The 26,439-nt window shown below is 41.9% G+C and overlaps 1 protein-coding gene across 1 annotated transcript in view; it reads left to right on the forward strand.

The window, feature by feature from the left end:
* Positions 1-26,439, forward strand: part of cemip (cell migration inducing hyaluronidase 1) — a 178,845-nt gene that overhangs the window by 102,700 nt on the left and 49,706 nt on the right. Inside the window, exons 7-13 of the mRNA XM_070966034.1 lie at positions 5,671-5,741; positions 5,929-6,024; positions 7,210-7,331; positions 12,355-12,502; positions 14,112-14,303; positions 22,160-22,329; positions 25,541-25,750. Coding sequence (XP_070822135.1) covers positions 5,671-5,741; positions 5,929-6,024; positions 7,210-7,331; positions 12,355-12,502; positions 14,112-14,303; positions 22,160-22,329; positions 25,541-25,750 — 1,009 coding nt within the window. The remainder of the gene's footprint in view (positions 1-5,670; positions 5,742-5,928; positions 6,025-7,209; positions 7,332-12,354; positions 12,503-14,111; positions 14,304-22,159; positions 22,330-25,540; positions 25,751-26,439) is intronic.

The following is a 26,439-nucleotide window of genomic DNA, read 5'->3' on the forward strand; positions in this document are numbered from 1 at the left end:
GACTCTCTGTGACACTCTAAGCTTCCCTCTGAGAACACCCTGTTGAAGCCTCGCAATGGCGAGGTACTGTTGATCAGTTGTGAGGTGTTATCTTGGTCTCATGATGTCAAAATGTGAACAGCATGTTGAAGAGGACTGTTTAAATACCAATTCCAATTGAACCAGGAAATGTATTGGTCGATTCATGGATCAAACACCTGTTGTGAATATTGCCGTTCAGCTCCTTGTTCGAGAACAGCAAGTTGTTCAAAAAGTACTGAACCACTGAACAGTTGGACCTGTGCATTCAAAAGTTTAGAGAAGGTCAAATTAAGTTCACCTGTAAAGGTTATAGTGCATTTTAGGTTAATCCTGAAATTTCACCCAAAAGCCAAATATCCCAAACTTTTTGTAACTAGTTTATGTTCATAGCCAACACATCACAGGGTGGCCAGGTGGATGGTGGGTGTAGAGAGCACAGCACTTCTAGTGACCAGGGTTTGCATCCTGACTGCTGTCTGCAGTGAGATTTAGGCAACAAAAGCACTTTCCTTTAGATTAGGGAAAGATTGCGGTCTGGATTCAGCCTTGATAATCACATTGTGTTTTGTGATTTAAGTCACTGTGGACTTTTTCTGCATTAAGCCAGCACTGTAATCCCTCCCTGACTTTAACCAAGTGCTGTGAGTGCCTAAACAGATGGAAAAGTTTAATCATGTGGTAGTCACTTGAAAAGTGTGCTTAAGTTTTATGGTCAACATGTTAGCAAATAGTTAATGTATGCATCCAGCAGACACAGAGCAGGATTAGCATTCATTTGGAGATGTGTATGTGTCCAACTGATAAGTTAACTGCAAGTCCTATATTCTCTTGCTTTAGCTCAGTCCCCAACAACTCCTGAGAAAAACATCTGGCTCTTCTTAATATTCAGCAGCCGGTCTTTAACTTTCTGCTTTCTTCTTTCTGTCCGCTGTTTGGGGGTGCTGTGAAGAAAGCACAGTGGAAGAAGTTTGCTTCACCCTACCAAGCAGCAAAGATCCCAGACATAAAACACTGAGCAGGGCCTCGATATGCTCAAAAAAGTGCATATATGTAACTTAACTTAATGTACACATGAGCATAGCACACACACACACACACACACACACACACACACACACACACACACACACACACACACACACACACACACACACACACACACACACAGAGTCAGCCCTAAACACTTTCTGCAGAGAGAGATAGTGCATCACTAAAGCACACACAACAGGATTAGCTAATACAGCATTCCATAACAAGTGGGAGTGGGAGAGTGTGTGTGTGTGTGTGTGTGTGTGTGTGTGAGTGTGTGAGTGTGTGTGTGTGAGTGTCACTATGTCAGGAATGCATGGGAAATGGAAACTGAATCATGCCATGATAACAAACCCCTGGAGATGTCTCAAAACTGACTGACACTATCGCAGTGGATAAGGAAGGGTACACTTTTACGCTGACGCATTCCTCAAACAAGACTCAACTGCGCTCTTGTTTTTCAGACATAAGAATGCAGAACTGTAAGATAGGCAACTTTGCATAGTAAACCACAAGCCTGCATGTTTTGCAGAGGGCTAGTCAACTCTAATATCAGAAGCCTTGTTGTGGGCTGAGAGAGGATGCTGGCAAATCCTGGCATTATAGGCTCTGCGGTTAACCACCGAGCCACGCGGTGTTCTGAAACTTAATGCTGCTGAGGAGACCGCAGGAAACACTGAGAGGGGTTCAGAAAGGACATGAGGACAGAGTGTGAGCTAACTTTCCCCTTCCCAGTCTGCACTTTGCTCCATGGTTGTGGATGCTGTGGAGGACAGAGTAAATGGATTGGAGGGATGGTGAGGCTGCTGAGGGATTCCTGCCTAATGACTCTTGTCGCCTTCTCTCCTCACACTGTTGCCAACAGGCTAACACTGGTGTCATCAGGAGAGGGAGGCTGTGTAATTTGTGGTGCACCCAGAGACATTTTAATAAGCCAGAATTTATGAGACAGTGTAGACTCTGCAATACAATCTTTGTTATGTAATTTGCATATGTTTACTGCAGCTGCCACAGTGGTGCTAGTGGCAGCACACAGGAACACTCCAACACACCTCGATTCAGCTTTTTTTTTTTTTTTTTCCAAAGCTGAGCAAAATTTATTTCAAACATCTGCGGATGTAGTCAAGTTATAGGGTATTCTTTGGGTACAAACCAAATTGTTTTGGCTTCACATAAACTGGATGTTAGATTCTGGGTGTATTTTACTTGCTCTCAAATCATGCATTCTTGTTTTAATGGTGTTGACAGTAACACTTTAGTGGCTTACTGTCGAGAATTACCAGAGTAAATCAGAAGCAGTTCACAAGTGTTATTGATCAATGTCATTCACTCCTCTGTGACTTCAATGACTGCGGAGATTTGAAGTTTCCTACTGCCAGGCTGGTCCTGATGAATGTGTTTAGTGCTCCCTAAATTACTAATTCCCAGGTCCCTTAAACTACCCACCATGTATATCGACCAAGTTTCCATATGGAGTTTCCTTGTAAACAAACAAAAGTTGTTAAATTAATATACATTCACATTGTGTGTATCCTTGAAGTCTAAAAAACATGCAGAGTGCATTCCCTTAAAAAACATTTCCTTAAAAAACATTTGCAAGGCCATTTTTTTAAATTATTATTATTCCATTAATTTAAATACAGCAATGTATACGTCCCTGTTTACATGCTTGCAGTCTCTGCCTTTGTCAGCACATTGCTGCCATGTGCAGGTCAATGCAATAGTGTGACACCATTGGCGAAATGTGTATTCTGTCGCCCCCATTACCTGCTGGCTTGGTCTGTCTTAAGTGATTACATCTATGACTGATTATTAGTCAATAGATTTGTCATGAGGATTTTTCCATAGAAGCTTTTTAACAAAATAATATGTTTTGCTCTATTCTGTAATGTCTGTGTTAGCAGTTTACTCCACTCCTTAGATGTGGATGCTTGCTGGCATAGTATTTAGAAATGTGAATAGATACAAAGCTTGAAGTCTTCTCTTCACGTATGCAGGTTGGAATAGTTTCCTAGGCTGCCACTGCCCGTGTTAAAAGCTCTGTCTTTAAAACTTAGAGATAGCACCTTTAAATCATATACATTCTTCTGAATTATGATATTGGTATTGTCCCTGCTTGCTTTTTGGAATAGCATACTGCACACTTTTATGTAATGAAGCCATTGCTGGCGTAATTAATTAGACCAGAGATTTTCTGACAATTTTGGTAATAGAACAATTGTTTAAGTCGGTTATCGAGCAAGAATGCAGAACATTTGTTTCTCAAATGAGAGAATATGTTGATTTTCTATGTTTCGTGTTATTGTAAGCTGATCATTCTTTGGGATTTGGCCTGTTGGTTGAACAAAAGAAGCAAAAGACTGGAAGACATCACAAGCTCTGGGAAAACATGATGGAGATTTTTTACTGCCAAGTTATACTAGTGATCCAAAAAAAACTTAAGAAATCAATGATAATAATAATAATAAAAATAATAATAATAATAATGTGTTTTTCCTCAATAATCAATAAATTGATAATGAATATACCTGATATAGATACATTTTAGATGTACATTTTGTTATTAAACAATAAAATGCTTAAATGTAAAAATGTTATATGTACTGTGCAGTAAAATGAGGTTGAATTCAATTCAGTTCATATGATATCTTGAAGTAGAGGACCAATTGATTTTATTACAATATCTGAGGTGGTTTTTTCATCATGGCACCAAAGTCTTAAAAGGCAGAGCAATACTCTCTCGTTACCAGTACATTTTTTACATTACACCATGTGAGCCCAGGCAGCAGACATGAAGCCTACAGTGCTCTCCATACGGAAGCCCTCCATCTGCCCAACCCCACTCCTCTCTCCTGACCACAGGTCAGAGCCAAAAACACACAAATACATAAAAACAAATGCAACAAAAAAACACTGCAAGAGAAAAATGCTGCAATCACAGAAATGAAGCAGAAGCAAAAACTTACAAACACAAAACGCTGCAAATTCACTCCACAAAACGGAAGTGCGCCAGGCCACTAGGGAGACTCGGATGGGATGGACCGGTCCTGTAGGACCAGACCATAGAGATATAAAGAGTAGACGCCGCATCAACTGCTACTGCCTATCGGTGCTGACGAGCTGTGGGGCCGCCATCTTGGACCGGTCACCTGCTCCACTCAGTGCTGTTTGGCAGGCGCAAATAAGTGTCATCTTATACCACAGTCTGGGTGAATATTCGATTCTGATTGGCTGCAGGGTGTCCGTTAAAAAGTGTTGTGGGACACCTATAAAAAAGTTCCGGTCAAATAGCCTGATTGTTCTAAATTATTGCGCTGGCTCAAACGCTAGTTGGTAACCGTGGCAACAGAAACTCAGAACATACGTTAACATACGTTACAGTTTATTTATCACAACAGCACACAAAGGCTATATATAAATATTTACATATAGAAACAAAATACTGACTAATGAACACATTATATTTCTAATGCCTAATCATATATTGTCTTCAAATTATTAAAACAGTTGACTTTACCGCCACTATCTGCTTCTCTATCATATATTAGTGTGTGTGTGTGTGTGTGTGTGTGTGTGTGTGTGTGTGTGTGTGTGTGTTTACAGTCTAGGCTACATCAGAATATTCTATTACTGTTAATCCCATATGAATATTAAAATACACCAAACCAACTGTCCTGTATCATAGCTACATGTATGACGTTTGCAGCAAAAAAACGCATGAAAATCAGTTTAGTATTCAGAGAGTTATGATGGATTAAATGCGCTGAGACTTCTTTGCGCCTGCCAAACAGCACTGAGTGGAGCAGGTGACCGGTCCAAGACGGCGGCCCCACAGCTCGTCAGCACCGATAGGCAGGAGCGGTTGATGCGGCGTCTACTCTTTATATCTCTATGGTCTGGTCCTACAGGACCGGTCCATCCCATCCGAGTCTCCCTAGTGGCCTGGCGCACTTCCGTTTTGTGGAGTGAATTTGCAGCGTTTTGTGTTTGTAAGTTTTTGCTTCTGCTTTGTTTTTGTGATTGCAGCATTTTTCTCCTGCAGCGTTTTTCTGTTGCATTTGTTTTATGTGTTTGTGTGTTTTTGGCTTTGCATCATTCCTGTGTTCGCAGCGTTTTGCTGTTTGCGGCGCGTTTGCCCTTGTCGGCCACCGTACCTGTCTTCTATCAAATGAGCCGACCATACAGGTAGACTTTATAAGTCAGTTATTCCAACCCATTTTTAAGATTTTTTTAAGCGACCTCTAGTGGCCATACAAATCATGGCAGTTTTTTTTTTGTTTTTTTTTTTAACATATCTTGCTTAATAATCTTACATAATGTAATTATGTTATATGACATAACAGGAACATATTGATTGATCTTTTCCTCAGCCAAACCAAGTAGTTTTGGTACCTAAAATGAAGCAAACTGCAACCAATTCACAACGTTAATGATGTGAGGATTGAGGTCAGACACGACAAAGGTCCAGGTTATAGCTGATACTCTCCAACTGTGATATAAGTCGTTTTGGGAGTCACTGGCATCGACCTATTCAGTTATCAAGGTATTAGGATGTGTTACTCAGACCTATGTCATGTTTTCTCTTTCCCCTGCTTCATCTCGCCTCTCTTTCCTCTGCAGGCACCCCTGGACTTTCATAGTGACCAAAGGTGATGCTACTACTGTTGTGGAGGACCACGCTGTCTATCAAGGTGGGATTCAATTTGAAGTTTTTGCTCCCAGCCTGATCTCACGTATGTGGAAAAAAGTTGCATGTTCTAAGTGCTGTGTGTGTGTGTGTGTGTGTGTGTGTGTGTGTGTGTGTGTGTGTGTGTGTGTGTGTGTGTGCGTGTGTGTGTGTGTGTGTGTGTGTGTGTGTGTGTGTGTGTGTGTTGTCAGGGACCAAGGCCTCCTCAGAGGCCCTGAGCTCTCGAGTTTTTCAGACGAGTTATGGGGAGCATTTCACCATCACCACCAGCAGCCAGTGGGTTCAAGGTAACTCTTCTCACACACACAAACATACACATCAAAGTTTGTTGGATGATGTGTAGGTGTCCACCATTTTGTTTTTCAGCCACAGATGTGAAGCTGTATTTGTGAAAACAGGTACACAAGACTGGAGTCACAGTTTATTTGGGTGTTTGCAAAGTGCGACTGTCTCCTACATTTGCACTTTAGGAAGGATAGCACAAATAGCAGGAAACATGTTAACAAAGCTTGATAATGTATTCTGCTGTATTTACTACACAACACACCATCTCTACCTCCACCTGTCCTAAATGTCTGGGTTTAACCCTTGAAATATGTAAGAAGTCTTCAATCCTAAAATAATTACTGCAAAGGCTTCAGAAAACGATGGGCTCCACATTTCATCAACACCCTCCTACTTTTCTCCACCAAAAATCACTGTGATGTTTATTGTAAGGGATGTGATGAAACTGAAATCCAGGTTTGGAACTAATTGTGCAGTTACGTTAGTGTTTGTGTGTCTGGCACAGAAAAGTAACAGGGCGATCTTACATGACACTACTTCAGAGGTCAGTGTTAAGACATTTATATGGTATCAAGATGACCATGCACAAGACACACAGGCAAAGCTCTTTGAATTCATCCTGAACTGTCATTGATCACCTGTCGTGATATCACCACGTCATCTCATCACTACCCCGCCTCTTATCTAACTGTCTCATACGCTATTGACCCCTTTCAGTTCAAAGCTGACTCCAGCTCGATGCTTCTCATCTCCTATCAGACAGCAGTTCTTTTAATGAAACTGCTACACTTTTGCATGCAGATATGGAAGCACACATGCACGTCTAAACACAATCTCAGACTGCCTGAAGGTTGATCGCAGGTTGTGTGTTGATCTTCAGATTGAAATTCAGGCCCACAGTCAAATGCACATTTCCTGCTGTGGCAGCCAGACAGAGAACATAATGGGAGGAGAGAGCCCTTCAATTACTCTGCTGCAAATGCTCTCTGACAGCCTAAATGGACTGCAAGTCAAAGCCTTGTCGTAGATTAGTCTAATATGTACCACTTGGCTGTCTGACCACTGAACTGGGAGCTACTGGTGTGTGTGTGTGTGTGTGTGTGTGTGTGTGTGTGTGTGTGTGTGTGTGTGTGTGTGTGTGTGTGTGTGTGTGTGTGTGTGTGTATGTGTGTGTGTGTGTTCCACAGAGGCAGAGTGGACAGAATGGTTTGATAGGGATGATGAGAGGGGATCTGGAGACTGGGAGAAGCTGTCTGACCTGCACGAGGCCTATCCAGACCGTCTGTGTAGCAGTCCACTGGGCATCCAGGTAAATCTCTTCTTAATTCATCAAACACACAGGCATGCATGAGTGTGTTTGCACAGTCACACACACACCTTGCTGAGAGCAAATGCAGTTACCAAGCCACAGAGATGAGAGCAGCTGATGCTGGCAACTGGGTCATTATCATATTCTTCTGAAGCAACAAGAAAATCCACTGATAGGTTATCAGTAGACTCTAAAATTTGAATGTAGTGTGAAGGTATAATTTGTCGGAGTCAGTTTACCCACAAACCCTCGAGCTCCCTCTGTGTAAATGTTTGATTGCCTGAGGTGATGTCTGTTTCCAGCAAATTGCAAAGGAGGAATATTGGAAGACCATTTCAGTTTCATCTTTAAATAAAACAACAGTAAATTTACTAAATCCTGTAAAATAATTCACCTGTGGCATTCTGATGTATTTAAATTTAAGCATCAGCTGTCATCTTTGTGCCTGTATCTCAGCACTGTTCACAAGCCCACGCTTCGAGGAACCCTCCAACATTTTGGGAGAGCAGGTCTGTTTGTTGTGTTGCGCAGATCCAGGCTCAAGGATTGATATCACTTTGCATCCAGAATGCTGTTTTTTTCCATACCCTTCTTTCAGGGATTTCTGATGCATACTGATGTACAAGCGCTGACATTTACTAGTGCCCCCGAGGGGATTGAGCTTTTCATTGGCCAATAATTTGCTGATATTTTGTTTGTAGAGGTGTGGTTCACCTGCAGAATGTTACTGGAGTAGATGCACAACTCTGCGCAGCTCTGCTTGCATTGCTTACTGACACTTTGCTGTCATATTAATTAAAACTGCTGGCTGCACTTGATTTATTTTATGTCTCGGCAGTTCATTTGTTCACTGGCTGTACAGCAGATACTGCATCTAGAGGATATTTATCAAAGTGCCAGGACTGGCCCTGCTCTCCAGCCTGTAACAGTTCATTCCTTCCCTTAATTTTAACTTTAGTGTCTAGATGATAATGTTTATCATTATATGTGACTCCAGTCGCGGCTGTATCTGTACACAATCATAGACATTTTTCTGGCTTAGATCATATTCAGGATATGATATTTGCATGGACTGTAAGTAGCCTAATCACTATTCATGTCTCAGCCAACAGTTTTAATTAATGATATGACAGTGAGCCCCGACTAGAGTGTCCTATTATAGTGTCAGCCTGCAAACTCAAAATCAGGTGAATATTTCAGTGCAACCACTGGGTTTGTTCAACACTGAAATGTCTGTGGTGCCCCAGGCAGCCTCCTCTCTCACCTATGCATAAAACAGCCCCTGCTCACAAGTACCAGTCATTCACATATCCTAAACGTGGGGTTTAAGTTAAAACAAAAATACAAGTCTATGAAAATGAAACCATTAAAGTCAGTCTCAGTCATCATCATAGTCATGACTTACTGAAATTCAAATTATGTGACTGGAGACTACACCTCTGCAATGAGGCTCATTCTGCAAACCTAAATGGATGGCAGAATTTGAGACAAAATTACATGTTGAAGGTTTATTTCAGTGCAGAAGAAAGTGAATGCACACAAATAAGGTTATCTGGTCAAATGTCGCTTTACTTCTGGGTTTGTCACTGCACTTGGCAACTGAAAGTGGCCAGGGGCTTAAGTACACAGGGAAGTTAGCATCTGACGGAACAGCATCTTTGATCACATCTTTACAGAAGTTACATTAGTGTTGTACATAGCCAGTACAAAACTAGTTTTTCACAAAGTAGCAGGATATGGCAAACAAACAGCAGTCATGTAAAAATGGTAACACAAAATTGTTTATGATTGTGATCACAGTTGTTTAGCATATCACTGAACAGTAGACGTTTCTTGATGGGAAATAGCCAAATGTGTTAAAGCATTTTTTCATAGTAGCTTCTAGTGTACTTTGAACTAAAGTGCAACCCAGCTACTTCTAATGACGAGTAGCTTGTAGCTTCAATAGCTACATTTTCAATACTGTGTATGCAAGACCTGGTACTGTATATCGTATTCCTCTGTGCTGTAGAGCTGTAGTGCTTGATTTCGCTAACAGCTATTAAAAACACAGCAATGAGCCACACTGTTGCACTGGGTGACATGTTCCTTTGTTACAACAATGACTGCTGTAGTTTATTTTAACTCAATTCCACATATGTTCTCCTGTCTAAGAATCATTTGTAACAAATAAATAAATAACTACAGTGACTTGCTGTCTGAAAAATTACTGAGCCTATTTTACATTGAATTTTAAATTGAAACTACACCCTACCAACTGGTTTTGTCTTCAACCAAAGAGCTTGAGGCTGTCAGCCACAGACAGAGGCAGGGAAGTCTGACAGATCGGCTAACACATTGCTGGTATGGCTGGGCACATTTTTCAGCAAAACATAAAATATGGACTAGCACCAGCCTTATTCTTTAATTCAAATAGAAAGTGATTGGAGGTTGGCTTAATTGCGCTACATCTCAGCAGCACTGTAGCTATGACACAGCATGTGTTTAAAGTATATGAAGCAAATCCACTTTCTATGCCTTTGTAGCTGCAACCTACAGGACTTGGTAAAATTACAGTCCTGGATGATTTGTGACACCTGTGGTTACCATAGTAACAGCAAGTGTGGTTTAATACTACAGCAACCACTGGTTGACCACCTGTGCTAAAGATACAACAGAAGAACTAGTCTATTGGTTTACTGTGTAGCCAACAAGCTCAAGTTGTTTTAACAATGAAGTCACTCAGTAATTACATCTGCAATCTGAATCTGACACTGCAGACCTGTCACCTGCAGCTCTTCATCTAACAGCTCACTGTGCTGTGCTGTGCTGTGCTTATCTTTCTTGTTCCATTACTCCCTGACAGCTTTAAAAATGATCCTCTGTCTAAAAGGACTAAAATGCTCAACGTCTTGTTTTGTACATTCATTTTTAATGAACCTCTGCTGTCAGTGGTACCCTCAGTGCCAAATACATTGCATCTTGTGTGCTGCCTTCACAAAAAAAGCCATCCATGCTTTGCCAGTTGAATGCTTTTAATGTGAAACAGCCACAAAAGTTACTGCATTAGCAGTAACTTAATACAGCTCTGATACGATGTAAAGACAGTGAATAGTGAACAGTGAGGCTGTTATCATGAGGTGAAATTATACTGGATTACATGGTGCATTGCTTGTGCTTGTGCTTGTGCTTGTGTATGTGAAGGCGACCTGAATGCAACACAGGAATGGCACACTGTGCCACTATATACACTATCAAATTTCATGAAAAACATAGGAGTTATATCTTTAAACTCACAGCTACACACAGCAACAATAACGTTGGATTAACAGTGTACGGAAGAGGAGGCGCTACATCAACGGCAACTCCAGCTGCTCCTGTGTCTAGTTTTGTCAGGGGTGGGTCTGTCCATCTAGTCAGCCGATCATCAGCGCCAAGCCAACCTGCCATTACTGTGCTGCTGGGACATGACACAGCCCCAGCCAATGAATTTGCATCCAGCCTGGCACCATGAAGCAGCAGCTGTTAGCCTTCCATGAAGATAAACAGTTGTGCCAGGTCTGCCCACACCGCCTCCAACACCCATACCATTAGCATAAAAAATAGCCACTGTCGGCTACAGCTGTTCTTTTTTTATGTCTAACAGTATAACTTGAACAATTTGCTCCAATGCATCTCCCTAACAATTTGACTTTTATGTTTTATTGTTCTCTTACTGAACTGTCCTTTTTTGCTGTTCAGATAAAGAATAAATCCAAATGGTTTGTTGGCATACAATAATGATCTCCAGAAATGTGCTTATCTTCTTTGTGTGTGTGTGTGTGTGTGTGTGTGTGTGTGTGTGTGTGTGTGTGTGTGTGTGTGTGTGTGTGTGTGTGTATCTGTCTTTTACCATGTAGTTAATAAAATTCATTTTGTTTTTAAAAACATCTGGGATGAACTGCCATGTCCTCCCTCAGCTGCCAGCTCTGTGTGTGTCATCATTTTTCCATCTAGTCTGGACATACTCAAAGTTTTCCTCAGTTTGCAGTTTTCACTGTCTAATTTGCCTCTGTGGGATTTCTATTTTTAGCAACTAAGTAAGTTTTATTCTCTCATTCCAAAACGTTAGGTAATGCGGTTCTGATTTGTTTTGGATTATCTGACCACGCTAAGGAAATGTGAAGAGGCTCGCTGCCTAAGGCGGAACATCAGCACTTTCCCGTTGCTGTTTGGCTTTGTACTATAATGGTAACACTGAAGGTCACTGGAGTTCATGAGGTCACTGTTTCATTGCTGCTTTTGAAAGTTTCATCACAAAACAGGATGTACAGAATTTTGATGTTAAGAAATGCTTACCACACACATTTTTGAGAAATTAGCATCATTAGCCTAATTCAACCACAAATAAAAACATGGAGAGGGGGAATTCTCTGCTGGCCTCCACTGTGCCACCAGTTCTGTTCTGAAGGGAAACTGGTTGGATTGCACAAGAGCACTTTTAGTGCAAGCAGCGTTTAAGCTTCCACAGTTCCCATGTACAGTGGAGCAATTTTAATGTTGGCAGTGAATTCACATGTGGGGAAAGGTTGTAGACATTGCTGTAGAGGAAAGAAGCACAGACTGTCCATAAATGAAATGGCTGAGCTTTGTGTTAAGATCTTGCAAGAACTGATTCGTGCAAGATGCTGACCTGCACTTAAAGTTAGTTCTTGTGTCCAGACTGATGACACACTGAGCCCTAATTCTCAGTACTGATGGCATTTATGAAATTCCTGCTGTTTGCCATCAGAAGCCAGACACTAGACAAATACCAGATGTGTGGTGCAAAAACACATAACTTTAGATGCCTGCAATAAACTGATGTCCTGATGCCTAGTGGCCAGACATCTCTCTGTCTTGCAGTCAGGTTATAGACAAGCATAATTTCCAACATTTTGAAATTTTCCTTTTATCTTGAGGAACCCTGTCACCTACAAATACCACTGATGTGTCAAAAAATTTGTCACAAAATAATGTTTTAATGTTTAAGAAGTGTCTTTGCATTCATTTTTCTTTTGTCTAGGCTGAGACCCATGATGGCATATCATCCAACCAGACAGGAGACATCATTCATAAGAATGACAAAGACTATGGCTTTGTCTGCCTTAACAAAGACCAGGCTCATGGTCTCTGTCGCAACTACAGGGTCCGTTTCCTATGTGGAAAACTGGGTACGTTCCTCACTTACTGTCAATGTTTGTTAGTTTGTTATGTTTTGGCATATCTTCATGACATGTTTTCCACTCATATGCTTTTTCTGAAAAACAGGAGAGTACAAACTTTGGTGCTCTTGGTACACTATCTAATGATTCAGCGCCGATTAATGACCTTCACTAATATAGCATGGATAGAAAGCTAAAGCTGATCAGTGTCTATGAATATAGAGACATACTCTGGCTATGCTCCAGAGAGTTTGTTGTGTATTGGGAGGCTGCTATGGTTGGAATGCATGGAACTCACATTATTGTGCAGGAAAATGCTGCAGCACGGCCAGCTCAGAGTTCACAGGCACTGCTCCAACCATCATGGACCTCTGTCTGGGCTTGTCTCTCTGTCTGTGTTTGTGTGTTACATAGCGACTGCTGAGGTAGTGTTGGCGTGATCTTTTGTCAAGGTTGACACTGGGTGCAACCCATTTGCATCACTCTGTAATTACCCCACGTGCACACAGAAAATGTCACATAGCCCGACTTAACTTACCCACTAACTCTAAGAAAACCTTTGCATGCCTTTATTCTGAATTGAGACAGAAAAGACTTTTTCTATTTAACGTCTCACAGAATTTGGCTACAAATGAACATGGACAGAATATAACCTCAAAAATGATGAATCACATTGCACTAACAAGTGTATTCAATCAAGACAAACCATCCAGCGGAAGGCACTCTGTGATCTGTGCAGTGTTTTTTTGAGGTGGTACGTCCGTCTTGATGAAGTGTTAGAACCCTGGACAGCATCTGAAGAGCGAGGGAACATGGACAGAAGGTGTTAATGAGAAGTGTCAGCTTATTTCTTAACAACTAACAGGTCAGTGTAAAATGATCAGTCAAAGATAAAAGTGTTTCTTAAACTGGAATTATAGAGGGTTGTGGTGTGGTATAGACATAGGCTCCAAAGCTGAGCTGTGCCTCCTCAAAAATAGAGCTAACCATCAGGGCTACAACTGTTACAGATGCCACATGGGGACCGCAAGAACTCTTACTGGTCTGCTTGTATTTTCTGATGCCGCTGAAGATTGTTGAGGGTAAAGAAAAAAACATTTAGGAAGTTAAGGAAATAGTGTTCTCCTTTTTACTGTAGCCACACATCAAGTGAAGCCATGACACTACAGACCTTATCCTCATAGCGAATGCTGCTCTGTGTGAATGAATGAATGAACATACAGACAGCAATTGCACAGTGTTAGGGCCCTACTCAGTAATGAAGACCAGGCACAATAACATTGTGTTGCCTGGAAATGACTCCAGTTTTACCAGAATGCCTGTAGCCCACTATGGCTCATATCACAGTCAGTAGATAAAAAATCTGATGCTCAAGTATAAATCAAAACCAACGGTTGGTATCTATGGCAGGATTTGTTAATCGCTTGCATCAGTTAGAAGTCCAACTTTACATTCAGCCTACTCCGTACTTTTGTTTGTGTGTACACACACATATGCTCACGCATGCACTGTGCTGGTGTTTGTCCTTCCCAGTGTAGACTAGTGTTGCTGTGAGTGTTTTTGTGATGTGTGAACATAGCAGTGCGTGCGGTCTAACTCTCACTATTTCCCACTGTAGTTCGTCCACAGGCCTCCATTTCCATCGACATGTTGACCAACAGCAGCATCCTAGAGCTCGCTGACCAACCAGAGGGCTGGGGGTCTGGGGATCGGGTGGTGGTGGCCAGTACTGACTACTCCATGCACCAAGCTGAAGAGTTTACCCTGTTGCCCTGCCCTACCTGCACATCCAACCAAGTCAAGGTCCAAGGTGAGAGAACCAGCGAACTACAGTGTGTTACCTGCAGGGCTGGAATGAAAGGTTTTGATGTTGCTGGGGAAATGTCGTCAGAGCAGTTGAACTTGTTGTATCAAGTTAAAGTCGAGACTAACCACACATATAACTGTCCACAGTGTTCTTTAACATGTCTGAAAGCCAGCTGCTTTCACTGGAGAGGTCTTTTGACAGTTGCTGCTGGGGAGCGTGTGATTTACTTTCTCCACGCCTATCCTAGCCTGGCTCTGTCCAACGCCCATATAGATCACTCATTAACATGTTTGTTTAATCCATCCTCAAACAGAAACAGCTACAATTTGTGTTTCTAGGGGGAGTCACATGGTTAATGCATCATTTTCTGTGAAAGCCTTATAGGCTATTTGAATCCCATGCAGGAAACGCAAACTCAAAACCAAATGCAAAAATGTTCTAAAAGTTGTCATCAGTATTATCAATACTGGGGTTTGGTATAAGAAAATGTTAAGAATTGAATACAAAAATACAGAATCCAGTTCCATATTTTCTATGTGAAATGTGCTGCTTTCCTCAGCTTTAAGGATTGTAAAGTGAATACCATCATATCTTAGTTGTAGACTGCTGGTCAGACAAAACATCGAATTTTCACTACTGTCTGACATTCCATAGACAAAATGATGCTGCAATTAGAGCTGAGGGGAGGATGCCACAGCCCTCCATGGTAGTGTATTTGAGTTTTGCAGCTCGACGTGACTGACCTTATGAAATCAATGTAAAGTCTGTCCTCCTGTTTGCTAGAGCCTGCCCTGTAAGTGTGTGCATATGTAAGAGAGAGGGGAGAGAGTGTGAGCACTGAGGTTGAGGAACCCACCTCTCATCTGAAAAGGATGTCAGGTTGTTTTTGAGCCTAAAATAGAGGAGAGGCCCCTAAGCTTGAAATACTACGTGTCACAGAGAACTGAGGTGTGTTTTCCACTCTAATCCAGCTTCTGTGGGCTGCATCTGGCACAGCTCAGCGTCTTTTGTAAGGAGAACTAATGCTGTCTTCATCTGCTCCTCATCATCCATGAATACATCAGTATTTAGCTTGAATTTTTGATTTTCAAAGAATTTAGAAAAAACTAGATGAATATTAAGCAAAACATAACAATGTATCAGGAATTCATGAATTTCAAATTAAATCAGCCATTCCAGAGCATGGGAGGATTTGGCAGTATGCTGCCCAGCTGCAGCAGATGCCAGCTTAGAAGACCTTCTGTTACAGTATGCACATTTTGCTTGCAGAAATCTACATGCGCAGTGAATTCAACTATCATTATTCATTCTGGAAAAAGCAGCGAAATTCATACTGACAGGCCTTACCTCTACAAACTACTATACTCCACCTGCCACCTCTTTAACTTGCTGTGGAACAGTTTCTTTCCTTCCTCATGCATGCTCAAGATAACATTATCCAGTGAAACTTTTGCAGAGATAAGCCCCCCAGCATAAATGTTTTATCTGTAATGGGTTTTTTATGTGTACATGATTTCATGGAGCTCAGTGGAAATGTTGCTCTGTATTTTAAGTTGCATGCAAAACAATGCCACAGCAGCAAGTTGAAAAAGTTGAACCATCATGAACTCTGAATGAAAAAGAGCTGTGCATATTGACGGGAGTGGCACCTCCCTCTCCCTGCTGCTGCCACTGACCTCAGCAGCACGGCTACCCCTGTGTTTCCAGTGAAAATAATGGAGGCTACCACTCACTGTCTGAAAGCACTGTAACATCTTCCTACATCAACAGTTCAACTTCCTGTCTATCTGAATGGGCAGATTTTATACAAAAAAGAGGCAGTGGAGAAAGAGCAAGTTAAAGCATGTAAACAAATTTGAAGATGTCCAGGATATTTTAACACCTCTCTAAAGGTGATGGTGTCAGTTGGTGGGTGCTGTTCAAATTTCAAAGTTTCAGAACAACAGTGAACAGGAAGGAGATTTTAGTCTGCTTGTTGAAGCTGTAACAAAATAAATCAGGAAATGCCAGACAAGGACATTCACAAAGACAAATGTTTTTCTTCATTTGAAGAAATTTCATTCTAAATTGAAATGGCAAGCTACATAAAGCCAACTTTACGCTAATAGAACACACACGCTTTAGTGCAAAGTGATCCACAAGGTTAAAAGCAAATGGTGACAGAACAAGAAACAACCTAAACTAATGAAAAAAGACCAGGCACGTGAAACAAGCAGTGGAAATATATCAGAAAGGTAAAACCGTCCAGAATATATTTCTTAAACTGGCAAAACAGTTTGATAACCTAAAACACAGGCAAGCTGGCAGCTTGTTTCACAGTTTAGATGCTGGAATAATAAAAGCTTAACTGTTGTTGGTTTGAGCCTGGGTGTACTGTTAGAGCAATGAGAGCACAGAACAACAGAAACATTAGGTGGGTTTATTTTACAAAGTGATTGTTGAACAACCACATGAAATGTATCATTCTTAAGATTTTTATTATACCAAACCCCATTTCAGATAGTCTTTAACTTTCTGTGGCTTTCTTTCCAGTGGTCATTCAATGGTTTACTTCCTGTAGTCACCTTTCTGTATAGTATTGTTAATTGTTAGTGACAATCCTCTTTCCCTGTACAGGATTCGAGTTGTATACCTAAAAACAAGAGATTTAAAAGAATGGATGCATGCACGCACTGATGGTGATATGGACAATGACGCACACATTTTACATTATTAAGGCAAATATTGAGTATTCAACATGTCAACATGTTTCATTAAACATTCATAACACAGCACATAATACAGCTGCTCACATGAAAGTGAGACCAGACACTGCCTCTAACTGAATACAAGTAAACAGATAAAGAAATCACAACCTTGCAGTCCATAAAAAAGTTATGTGCAAGAAAGTGGAATGACAGGGAAAAATATTCTAAAGTCATTAAATGAAATGTAATACTTGATGCAGAAACTTCTGTTTTGCAATGACAGCTTCAAGACGTTCCCTGCATGAAGAAACTATTCTCGCACAGTGTTCAGGGGGGATTCAGGCCCAGACACTAGACACTCTTTAAAACTTAAAGAGAGTCAGGGGCCTGCTGGTGAATCTTATCTTCAGTTCGCTCTACAAATGTTCATTTGTGTCTAGTGACTGACGGGGCCATTCACCCACCTTTATGTCCCTCCTCTGGAACCACCTGCAGTCTCCTTTGCATCATCATCATCATTCAACTCTATTGCATATAACTTTCCAGAGGATTGCAATGTTCTGATTTCTTCATCTGTGTAGTTTTAGCCAGTTAATACCAATGACTGGTCTTAGTTTCATGTAAATAGCTGCATTGGTGATATGTTTAATGAAAAAATGTGGACATGTTGAATACAATATTTATTTCCTCCACTTTATTTTGGACGTCTGGGATTCCAGGAATAATGGTCCCGCTGGTTCTCTGGTTAGGGTAGGGGAGTTGGCATTGAGCCCTCCTCACTGAATCATCTATGAAACTTAAGTTTTATTTCCATTGTACTGACCGTGGCTCTTTGAGTTATTGCAAAGTGCTGCTAATCAAAGTAATTGCTAAGATGCTTGAACAAAGACAGTTCAATTGGTCAAGAAACAAAAGCAGTAAAGGTTAGTCATACTCATTTTGATGGGAGAACAGGTTATTACCCATATGTCACAGATTACTGGCTCAATTTTGGCCAATATCTTACTCATCATAGCTTTGTGCATGTGTGGAGTTCTTGTGCAATGAAGGAGATTTAGCAGTGTTATGGGTCTGCTCACATTCAGTTTGACTTCATGATTCATGATGCATGACTGTCTGACTGCTCGTATTTGTTTCCCCAGTGGACCCACTTTAAAAGATATTTCCATATTCTCTGCAATTACTTGAGTACAGTGTTATGACAGCTGATAAAACCAGTGGCTTATGACAGATGTAATCAACTGCTTTCTTTTAAATACAACGTGCATTTAAATATGTAACATCAAAAATGTACTTCTGGAGTCAGTGGCTGCTCCTAATTATTAACCACTCTGTTAAAACAATGCTGTGCTGTCTTTGTGACAGAGCGGCTGCCGAAAGTGTGTTTACTGCCTGCAGTGGTTGCTGCATGTGTCATTTAGAACAGACCCGTGTTTTTAAAGCATACTTGCTCTTACCATGACTTACCACAGGTGTTGCTAATTCAACAAGGACTAAAATCTTCTAACTTCAATGTTATTACGCTTTGTTCGTGACTTTGATGAGAAAATGCTGAAGTTTTTTCAGGATTGGTTGTTTTTTTTATTGAATACAGAGTGAGTGAATGTGTTGTTCTCCTTCACGTATAGCCTTTAGTAATTTGGGATGAAATCCCTGTTAAATTACGGCATTTCTATATCTGCCTAAACAGATTAAAATCACACACTGAACCATCTAACCATCTTAATTCCTAGGAACCCTTTCATGAGAGCTAAGGCTGAGTCAAGGAGGGGTGTGTTTGTGTGTGTGTGTGTGTGTGTGTGTGTGTGTGTGTGTGTGTGTGTGTGTGTGTGTGTGTGTGTGTGTGTGTGTCTGCACATAAACACTCAGTATAATAGAGGCCAGCTTGAGACAGCCTAGAGCAGTGTGTGGGAGTCAGTGAAAGGTGTTTGGACTGACTCAGGGCCAAGGGAAAGTCTCAGCCTGCATCCTGGAGCTCTGACTGGACCCATTCAGGCTGACACACATATACACACACTGACACGCATGCTAGTATGAACACATACTCGTGCATTCACTTATTTTCTATCTTTCTCACTGCACATTCAGCGGGGCTCCTCAGGTCAGCCTTGTCAGCCCTCACTGTTCTACTGTATGATTCAAATGGCCTTTGTCTTTGTCTCTTGGAAAAAGCCTCAGTGCCTGCAGCAGCTAAAAGACAGCACTAACATGACGTGACGTGTCCTCTCATTGCTGTCGCTTCTCGACACCCATTCGCACACCAGAAGTCAAGTTTGTGTGTCTTCTGCCCAGAATATTGCTGTGGAGTCCAGGATTTATTTTCAAATCTCTGCCTGAGCTGCTGGCATTTCCCTCCTGACCAGCTGCATTAGAAGATCAGTCCATTACAGACCCCCACGCCCCCACCCCACTCGTCTGTGTTTTGCCTCAGCTCTCTGACATCACAGGTTGTTTGGCCATCCAGAGTGGAAATCCTATTTTTGTTAGCCCAAGGCTGCTCCTCACAGCTCCTGTCAGTCTCCTCCTGACTGTAATCCATTTCATTAATTCCTGCCTGCGTGACACTTTGCAGTACCGTCTTTGAACATGCAGTGCTAATCAAGTCTATTCCCCAGCCCCTAAGGTTATGCACAAACAGGGAGGATGTGTTGTTTTTGTTGTTGGCAACTGAGAGCTGGAGGATAGTTGAGAGAAACACAGAGACAGATAGCCTGGAGCTATTAATCAGTCCAATAACTTGTGCCAGGGTTTTACATATTCAACTTTTGACAGTTCTAAATGGCATAAATGATGATGAGAGTAGAAAATAAATGTTGTGGAGAGGATCAATGGCCTGGAGCGGTGGTGAAGCATTTAGCAGTATTCTATTTCTATCCTGACATTTACCTTGCCTCGCAAAGCTGTGCTGCATCTCTCCAGGTCAAGTTTTTCGCCATGAGACTTAGGTCTGGAAAACATCCACAGGAAACCAGACCAGCTGTAGAATAAAATGTTGGCAGATGTGTGTATGTTTCTGCAAACCACGGACACATTAAGTTATCCTGTGTGTGGCAACAAAACTGGGTATTTTTAATGAGATGTCAGGATATTTTCTAGCCTGTGTGCAGCAACAAAACAAGTGGTTTTTGTGCCTAAACCCAACCAGACCTTAACCACAGCGCCATCACAGCACAAAACAACATCAATAACTCTCAAAATAAAGTGAAGAAGAAAGCTGGTTATTCATTTCCAAAATGCTCATATCAGTTGTGGGTAATGGATGGACTCACATTAGGCTCGAGCAGTAAAGTGAGATCTGAAAAAAGTCTTTTAAGCCTGGGCTGTTTTAAGTCTGAGCCGGAATGAAAGTGTTTATTTGTACTTTCTGAGTCCTGGCTGTGCTGATGGAGGGAGTAGGAGGAGAAAAGGAGATTAAGCATGTGGGTGTGTGATCTTGAATATTTCTTTGATTTCATTTTTTTTCCCTACCATCACTTTGTTTTTCTGATCAACACTGTTACGTTGTTCAGGAGGTGAATGTGTAGGAGTGGCAGACACGTGGAACAGAGGCAGTATCATTCCTGCACCATTCTTTCACTTACTGTGTTATTTTTGCTGCTCTTTTCTTCTCCTTGCCTTTCATGGAATCCTCTTTGTTCTCCTCAGCCTCACTATCATTGCTGAGGTGTAAATTGGCCTTGCAAGGAGCTACACAATTCAAAATGAATAATACAGTAGCTTTCCATCTTTCTGAGGCCCAGTGTGAGCGTGGGTGGGCTGGACAACTGGAAGCTTTCTGAATGTGTTGGTATGCTTCAAACAAACTAGGTCACACAACCTGTCGTTCGACCACAACTGAACAGCAATGCAGTGATGCACACAGCCGACTCATAAGCACAGTGAGTGCTTATGAGTCAGGAGGGGTTCAGCGAGCATCCAGTGCACTCTGGAGTCTGTTTAACATTGAGTACTGAGGGGAAGCTTTCAGCTTTAGGAGAATCTGATGATGATATATGATCCCCTGTTGACCACAAAACACCTGTTTGCATTCTCTTAGAATATTGATTTCATACTTTTTTAAAGATTCATCAAAGTGTCAGTGGAATGATGTCCAGAGACACAATGAAATGTCCATTCTCAGCGTAACATTTAAGACCCAGTTTCCTCCAAAATACCAACAAGCAGCTCTGCTCTGGATGCCAGGTACCACACAGGTGAGCAAAGCCACTCATTGTTGCACCACTGCAAGGATAGTTCCTTCATGTTTGAATTGCTACAGGAATAAAAGAGAGCCTTTGTTTTGAGCATCCTGTAACAGCAGGCTGAAGGAGGAAGGTCCAACTGTTAGGTGGCCAAGAAAATTATAAGGATGCAGCAAGCCCAGTTTAAGGACATTTCTATACTCATATAAATATATCTTTGCATTGCATTCCACCTGTCCCTGAAACAACATGCTCATGCTCCGACCAGCCAGCTGCATTTTTCCAGCACAGGGCTGTAAGTGGTCTGAACAGCAGGTTTGTGTGACTGCACTGCAAATTTGAATGTGGGTGGGGTGGAAGGGAAAATGGAGAAGTGGTTTGGTTTCTAACTTTGGTTGACTCAGGGATGAACTCATGGTCAGCATTCCTCTCTCTCTCTCTCTCTCTCTCTCTCTCTCTCTCTCTCTCTCTCTCTCTCTCTCTCTCTTAGACTGCTCTACATACATTAAAGTTTGAGTGTGTTATGCATCAATGTGTATATGACTGCCTCTGCCTGTTCACCATAATTATAAGTGTTGCCTGCCCATTCTCCTTTTAAAGGAGAAAAAATGGTGCGACAAACTCTGACTCAGTGTCACCATTATCTCCTCCATCGCAATTATCCGAAACATCTGCTCAGTCACACTCCCACACACCACACATGCACACACATGCACACACACACACACACACACTCACACAGCAAACAAACAACAAACTGTGCTTTTTTCTGGTGAGAATGGGTGCCTGTTAACACTGTGCTCATCTGCCTTGAATGAATGGTTTAGTAGAAACTGTGAAACTTCAGACAGCACTGTCAGCAGAAGAGTGCGAATCCATGCAGCACTTTTCAACAGATGCCTCTAAACTGTGTTTGTTGTAATGTTAAAATGTTGAGCCCTTGAGCTGAGGTATGGTTTGTATGTGTGTCTGTGTGTGTGTGCACATGCAGGTAAGGCCCAGTTCATCCACATGGGTGAGGAGGTAGATGGGGTGGATATGAGGGCAGAGGTGGGCCTACTGAGTCGTAATATCCTGCTCCGCGGCGAGATGGAGCCTGGCTGCTATGGCAACGAGGCCTGCAAATTCTTTGACTTCGACACTTTTGGAGGACATTTGAAGGTATGCTGTTGTCTAACCTTATGATTTACAGAGCATACAATAAGGTGATTTACATGTGAACCAGTTTCCCCCAGGGGCCATCGTATGCTGCCCGAGGATGAGCGCTGAGCAGTGACTTGTTGGAGACAAGTGAAGTGCCAGCTGAGTTCATGTAACTGTAATTCTTGACCTTTGGAACAGCATTGGACAAAACAGTCTCAAGTGAAGGTTGAAGTAAATGAGCGGTCCAAGGTCACTAATATCGTGAAAAGTTTGAACACAGTTCATATTGCAGTCCCGTGCCAAATGGACAAAGTTGTTCTGCTGATGAGCACCTTGTAATACGGCCTAAAGCCACAGAACAAGACAAGGTGGACCTTGAGCTTCTTAACCTTTCAGCTATTTATCTCTAAATTTTATGATATTTTGTTATAAAGAGCCGCTGTAATAACTCAACATTTTACAAACTCATTATGATGTACTGATTGCCATCAAAATATTTGCAGCTTGTGGCAATATTTTATTTTATTGGAATATTTATTTTTGAATAGTTAATGCTTTAATTTTTTAAGTTCCCAATTTGTTCATAGCTGGAATCACTTGAACCTACATGTCTCAACAGGTAAAACCAATTAGTTGCATTAAAAACTGATTTTCTGTAGTTTCATTAGATGATGGTCTGAATCAGTGACAGTGCTCCACTGATTACGCTACCCAGGTTCATTAACGTTGGAGGCTTCCTCTCCAGAGGACAACTGCCTGTTGAAAAGTGGGGAACAGCCCACTCCTCCAGTCTGCACAACCCCCACAGTGCTTTAGTGCATCTGAGACAGCACTTTATAATGAAGCACTGTTCATTTAAGTTCCAACACTGACCCTGACCAATATCTGTGTCAGACACGAGTGGTCACATGGAAGGAAAGCAGATACTGCCAGGGAGACAGTCGCTTTCTGCTGACAGCTGAAACAAATAAAAGGTGAAAGAACAGTCCAACATTTTTGTGATTATGCTGCGGTCTTAGACAGAGTCAGAAGAGAAAGCTCATGATGTGCAGAGTGCAGAAACAGATGCAGGTCCTAACTTTATACTGGACACAGTGTTGAAACTCAAATAGAATGTATACAGTGAGGAGTCCTAAAATTTGAGTAGCGAGTAATGACATGCCCTGCGATCAGCTGGCGACCGGTCCAGGGTGTACCCTGCCTCTCGCCCGTTGACAGCTGAGATAGGCTCCGGCCCCCCCGCGACCCCGAAAGGGATAAGCGGCATAGAAAATGGATGGATGGAGTAATGACATGACTGTCACTGTCTTCACAACTTAGTGGAGGGGGGTACATTTTTTCATTCACAGTGTATGAGTATTCACAATGATGTTTACAGAGCAGAAATTATGTTTTGAAGAAGGTTTGCATCTCGCAAAAACAATCCTCAGCCACGCTAGTAGCTTGTTCTGTAGGTTTCAGCCATGTCATGTGGTGTTCATCAGCAGATGATGGATGAGCAGATCCAGTGGGCAAACTCAATCTGCTGAAGGTTATGTGATTTGGTTGAAAGCTCTGAAATCTCCTAGAAAGTGGACCTTGAGTTTGGTGTGTTTATTTTGAGAGCTGACTCACATTGCCAGAGCCACGAGACAGGCCTCAGAAAAAGGCATCTAGATGTGCAAAGCTCCATGTTGCCATTTGCACACATATATTTCTACATAAGGTCAATCTAAATTTAATGCACTGACTGATAGATGATTAAAAGTTCAGTTCGAACCATTAAAGATGCTGAACAAAACCATGCTGTATGGATCAGCCTGTCAGCAGGAGGGAAAAAAAGAGTGGAGAGAGACAGGGAGAGACAGGAAAGGACAGAAGAACAAAGAAGAGAGAGAGCGAGAGAGAGGCTGTGGTTGTATTCTTGCTGCCTTCGTGCCTCTCTCTCCCCAGGGCAAGCTATCATATCCTATTATAAATTTCCATCACAGCCTCATGTCACATATTTCTCATGCATGGGCGTGTACAGCAACACACACATAGAAAGGAAAGCCTGGGAGATTTCAGTGAAGCCCTTCAAAATGAACGCCTCAGAGCACACTCCTCCCGTGACAGTGGTGCCATTAATGTTGTGTTAAAACCTTGTATCGCCACTATTATCAGCTGGCCACAAGCTGAGAGGAGCAGACTTTGTTTCTGCTTGTGTTCTAGAAATGGTTTCATAAACAGCAGTGGGTTGGAGCATTTTCTCAAAAGCTGTACCAATGAAAATCACCAAAAATGTTAGTTAGGAGGTTTTCTCATGATGTTGTGCAACACTGGCTCTGGTTTGTGGAACAACGATGTTTTTTACGACTGAGTCACTCTGCTCTCTAATGTCTTTTATTCACTGGTGAATCTCTATCTGCCCTTTTTGTCCTTTCATCCCTTCTTTCTCTTATTTGTCCTCCCTTCCTCTATTCTGTCTTTCCATCTCTTAGTCTTTCTTACATCCTTTTTCTTTCCTTCTCCCCATGCCTCTCTTCTTTCATTCCTTCTCTCATCCTCTCTCCTTCTTATCTCCTGTTTTCCTTCCTCTTTCCTTCTCTCTCCTTTCCATCCTTCCATCAATGCCACCCTTCCTTCCTGACTGTCTTTCTTTGCAGTCCTCTCACCTTCCATTCTTCCACCCACCCTCCTTCTTTCCTTTATCCTCAGTTCCTTTTATCCGTCATGCTTCCTTCCTCTCTGCAACCTCATATCTTCCATTCTTTCCTTTCTTCCTGGCTTTTTCATCTGTGAACTATATCTTGACTCCCTCCATCTCATCTTTGCCATCCTCCCTATTTCCCATCTTTCCTGAATCGGTCCCTCCTTCCATCCCCCTCCCCACCTTAATCATACCTTCCTCTCATCACTCTTCTTTCGGTTCCTCCCCAACTATTTATTTCTCTCATTCCCTCCTGCCTTACCTCCCTCTTTGCATTTGTCTATAATTCTTCCCACCCACCTGCTTCTTTCTCTCCTTTCACCCTTGATTTTCACTTCTTTTTTACACTACTCCTTCCTTTCATCATCCCCCTTCCCTTATTTTCATTAGATATTTTCCACAACCACCGACTGCTGAAGAAGTCTTTGCGTCATTTCATTCCAATACACCTATTAGCCTTTTTCCCTATGACCAATGATTACAGTTAGAACTGTTATTAGAGTGATACAACAGCTTGATCTTCCTGTAGGAGTGACTGAAATTAATTTCTGTCACTGTCAGGTGGAGCGGGGCTTCAGGGCAGTTCATATATCAGGGATGGAGCTGCAGCACATGGGTCAGCAGACAATGGGACACTATCCGGTCCATTTCCATATGAATGGCGATGTGGATGAGAGGGGAGGCTACAACCCTCCGACCTCTGTCAGCGATCTATCCATTCACCACTCCTTCTCCCGCTGTGTGACCATCCACGCCTCCAATGGACTACTGGTCAGTTACTCTTTTTTTTCTGTTTCTGTTTTTATTTGATGCATTTGTAAGGGCCATAATGAAATAGTTTGACATTTTGAAAAATACTCTTGCTTTCTGGAGTTAGATGAAAAGATCAATACCATTCTCTTGTCTGCACATGAAGTTACAGCCAGCAGCTAACTGGCTTAGCATGAAGACTGAAAGCAGGGGGAAGCAGATAACCTGGATTTGTAGCCTACCAACTATCTACCAGCTCCTTTGCTGCTTGTCATGTAAACTTTCCTGGTTCTTTGAGACTCCCCTGTCATGGCTCGAGTCTTAAATGCACAATTTTCAAGATGGAATTTTCTATAGCCAATCAGATGGCTTCTTCCATTTCAGTCAGTCATGTAGGTGTAGATTGAAGCTGGCATAGGGTGGATGTAACAGATGAGCTAACAAGCTTTGTAGTGTTTGCTAATAATAAATGGCAGTAATTTAAGGCTACTATTTGACGCCGTAACATATTTACCAGAGGTAACCGACAGTGAAGGTAATTTTAGTTTCAGCTCTCAGGGAGAGATACTACCTGAATGCTAATAGTGTCGATAGCATCGAGTTCTGTGGTCACCTCCCAGAGTTTCCTTTATTTATTCACCACAATAACCAAGCTCAGCCTCATAGAAAATGAGGAGCAGAAAGAAAAAATGAGAAAAACTATGAATCAC

Source organism: Chaetodon trifascialis, chromosome 1, assembly GCF_039877785.1.
Source record: "Chaetodon trifascialis isolate fChaTrf1 chromosome 1, fChaTrf1.hap1, whole genome shotgun sequence".
NCBI lineage: Eukaryota > Metazoa > Chordata > Actinopteri > Chaetodontiformes > Chaetodontidae > Chaetodon > Chaetodon trifascialis.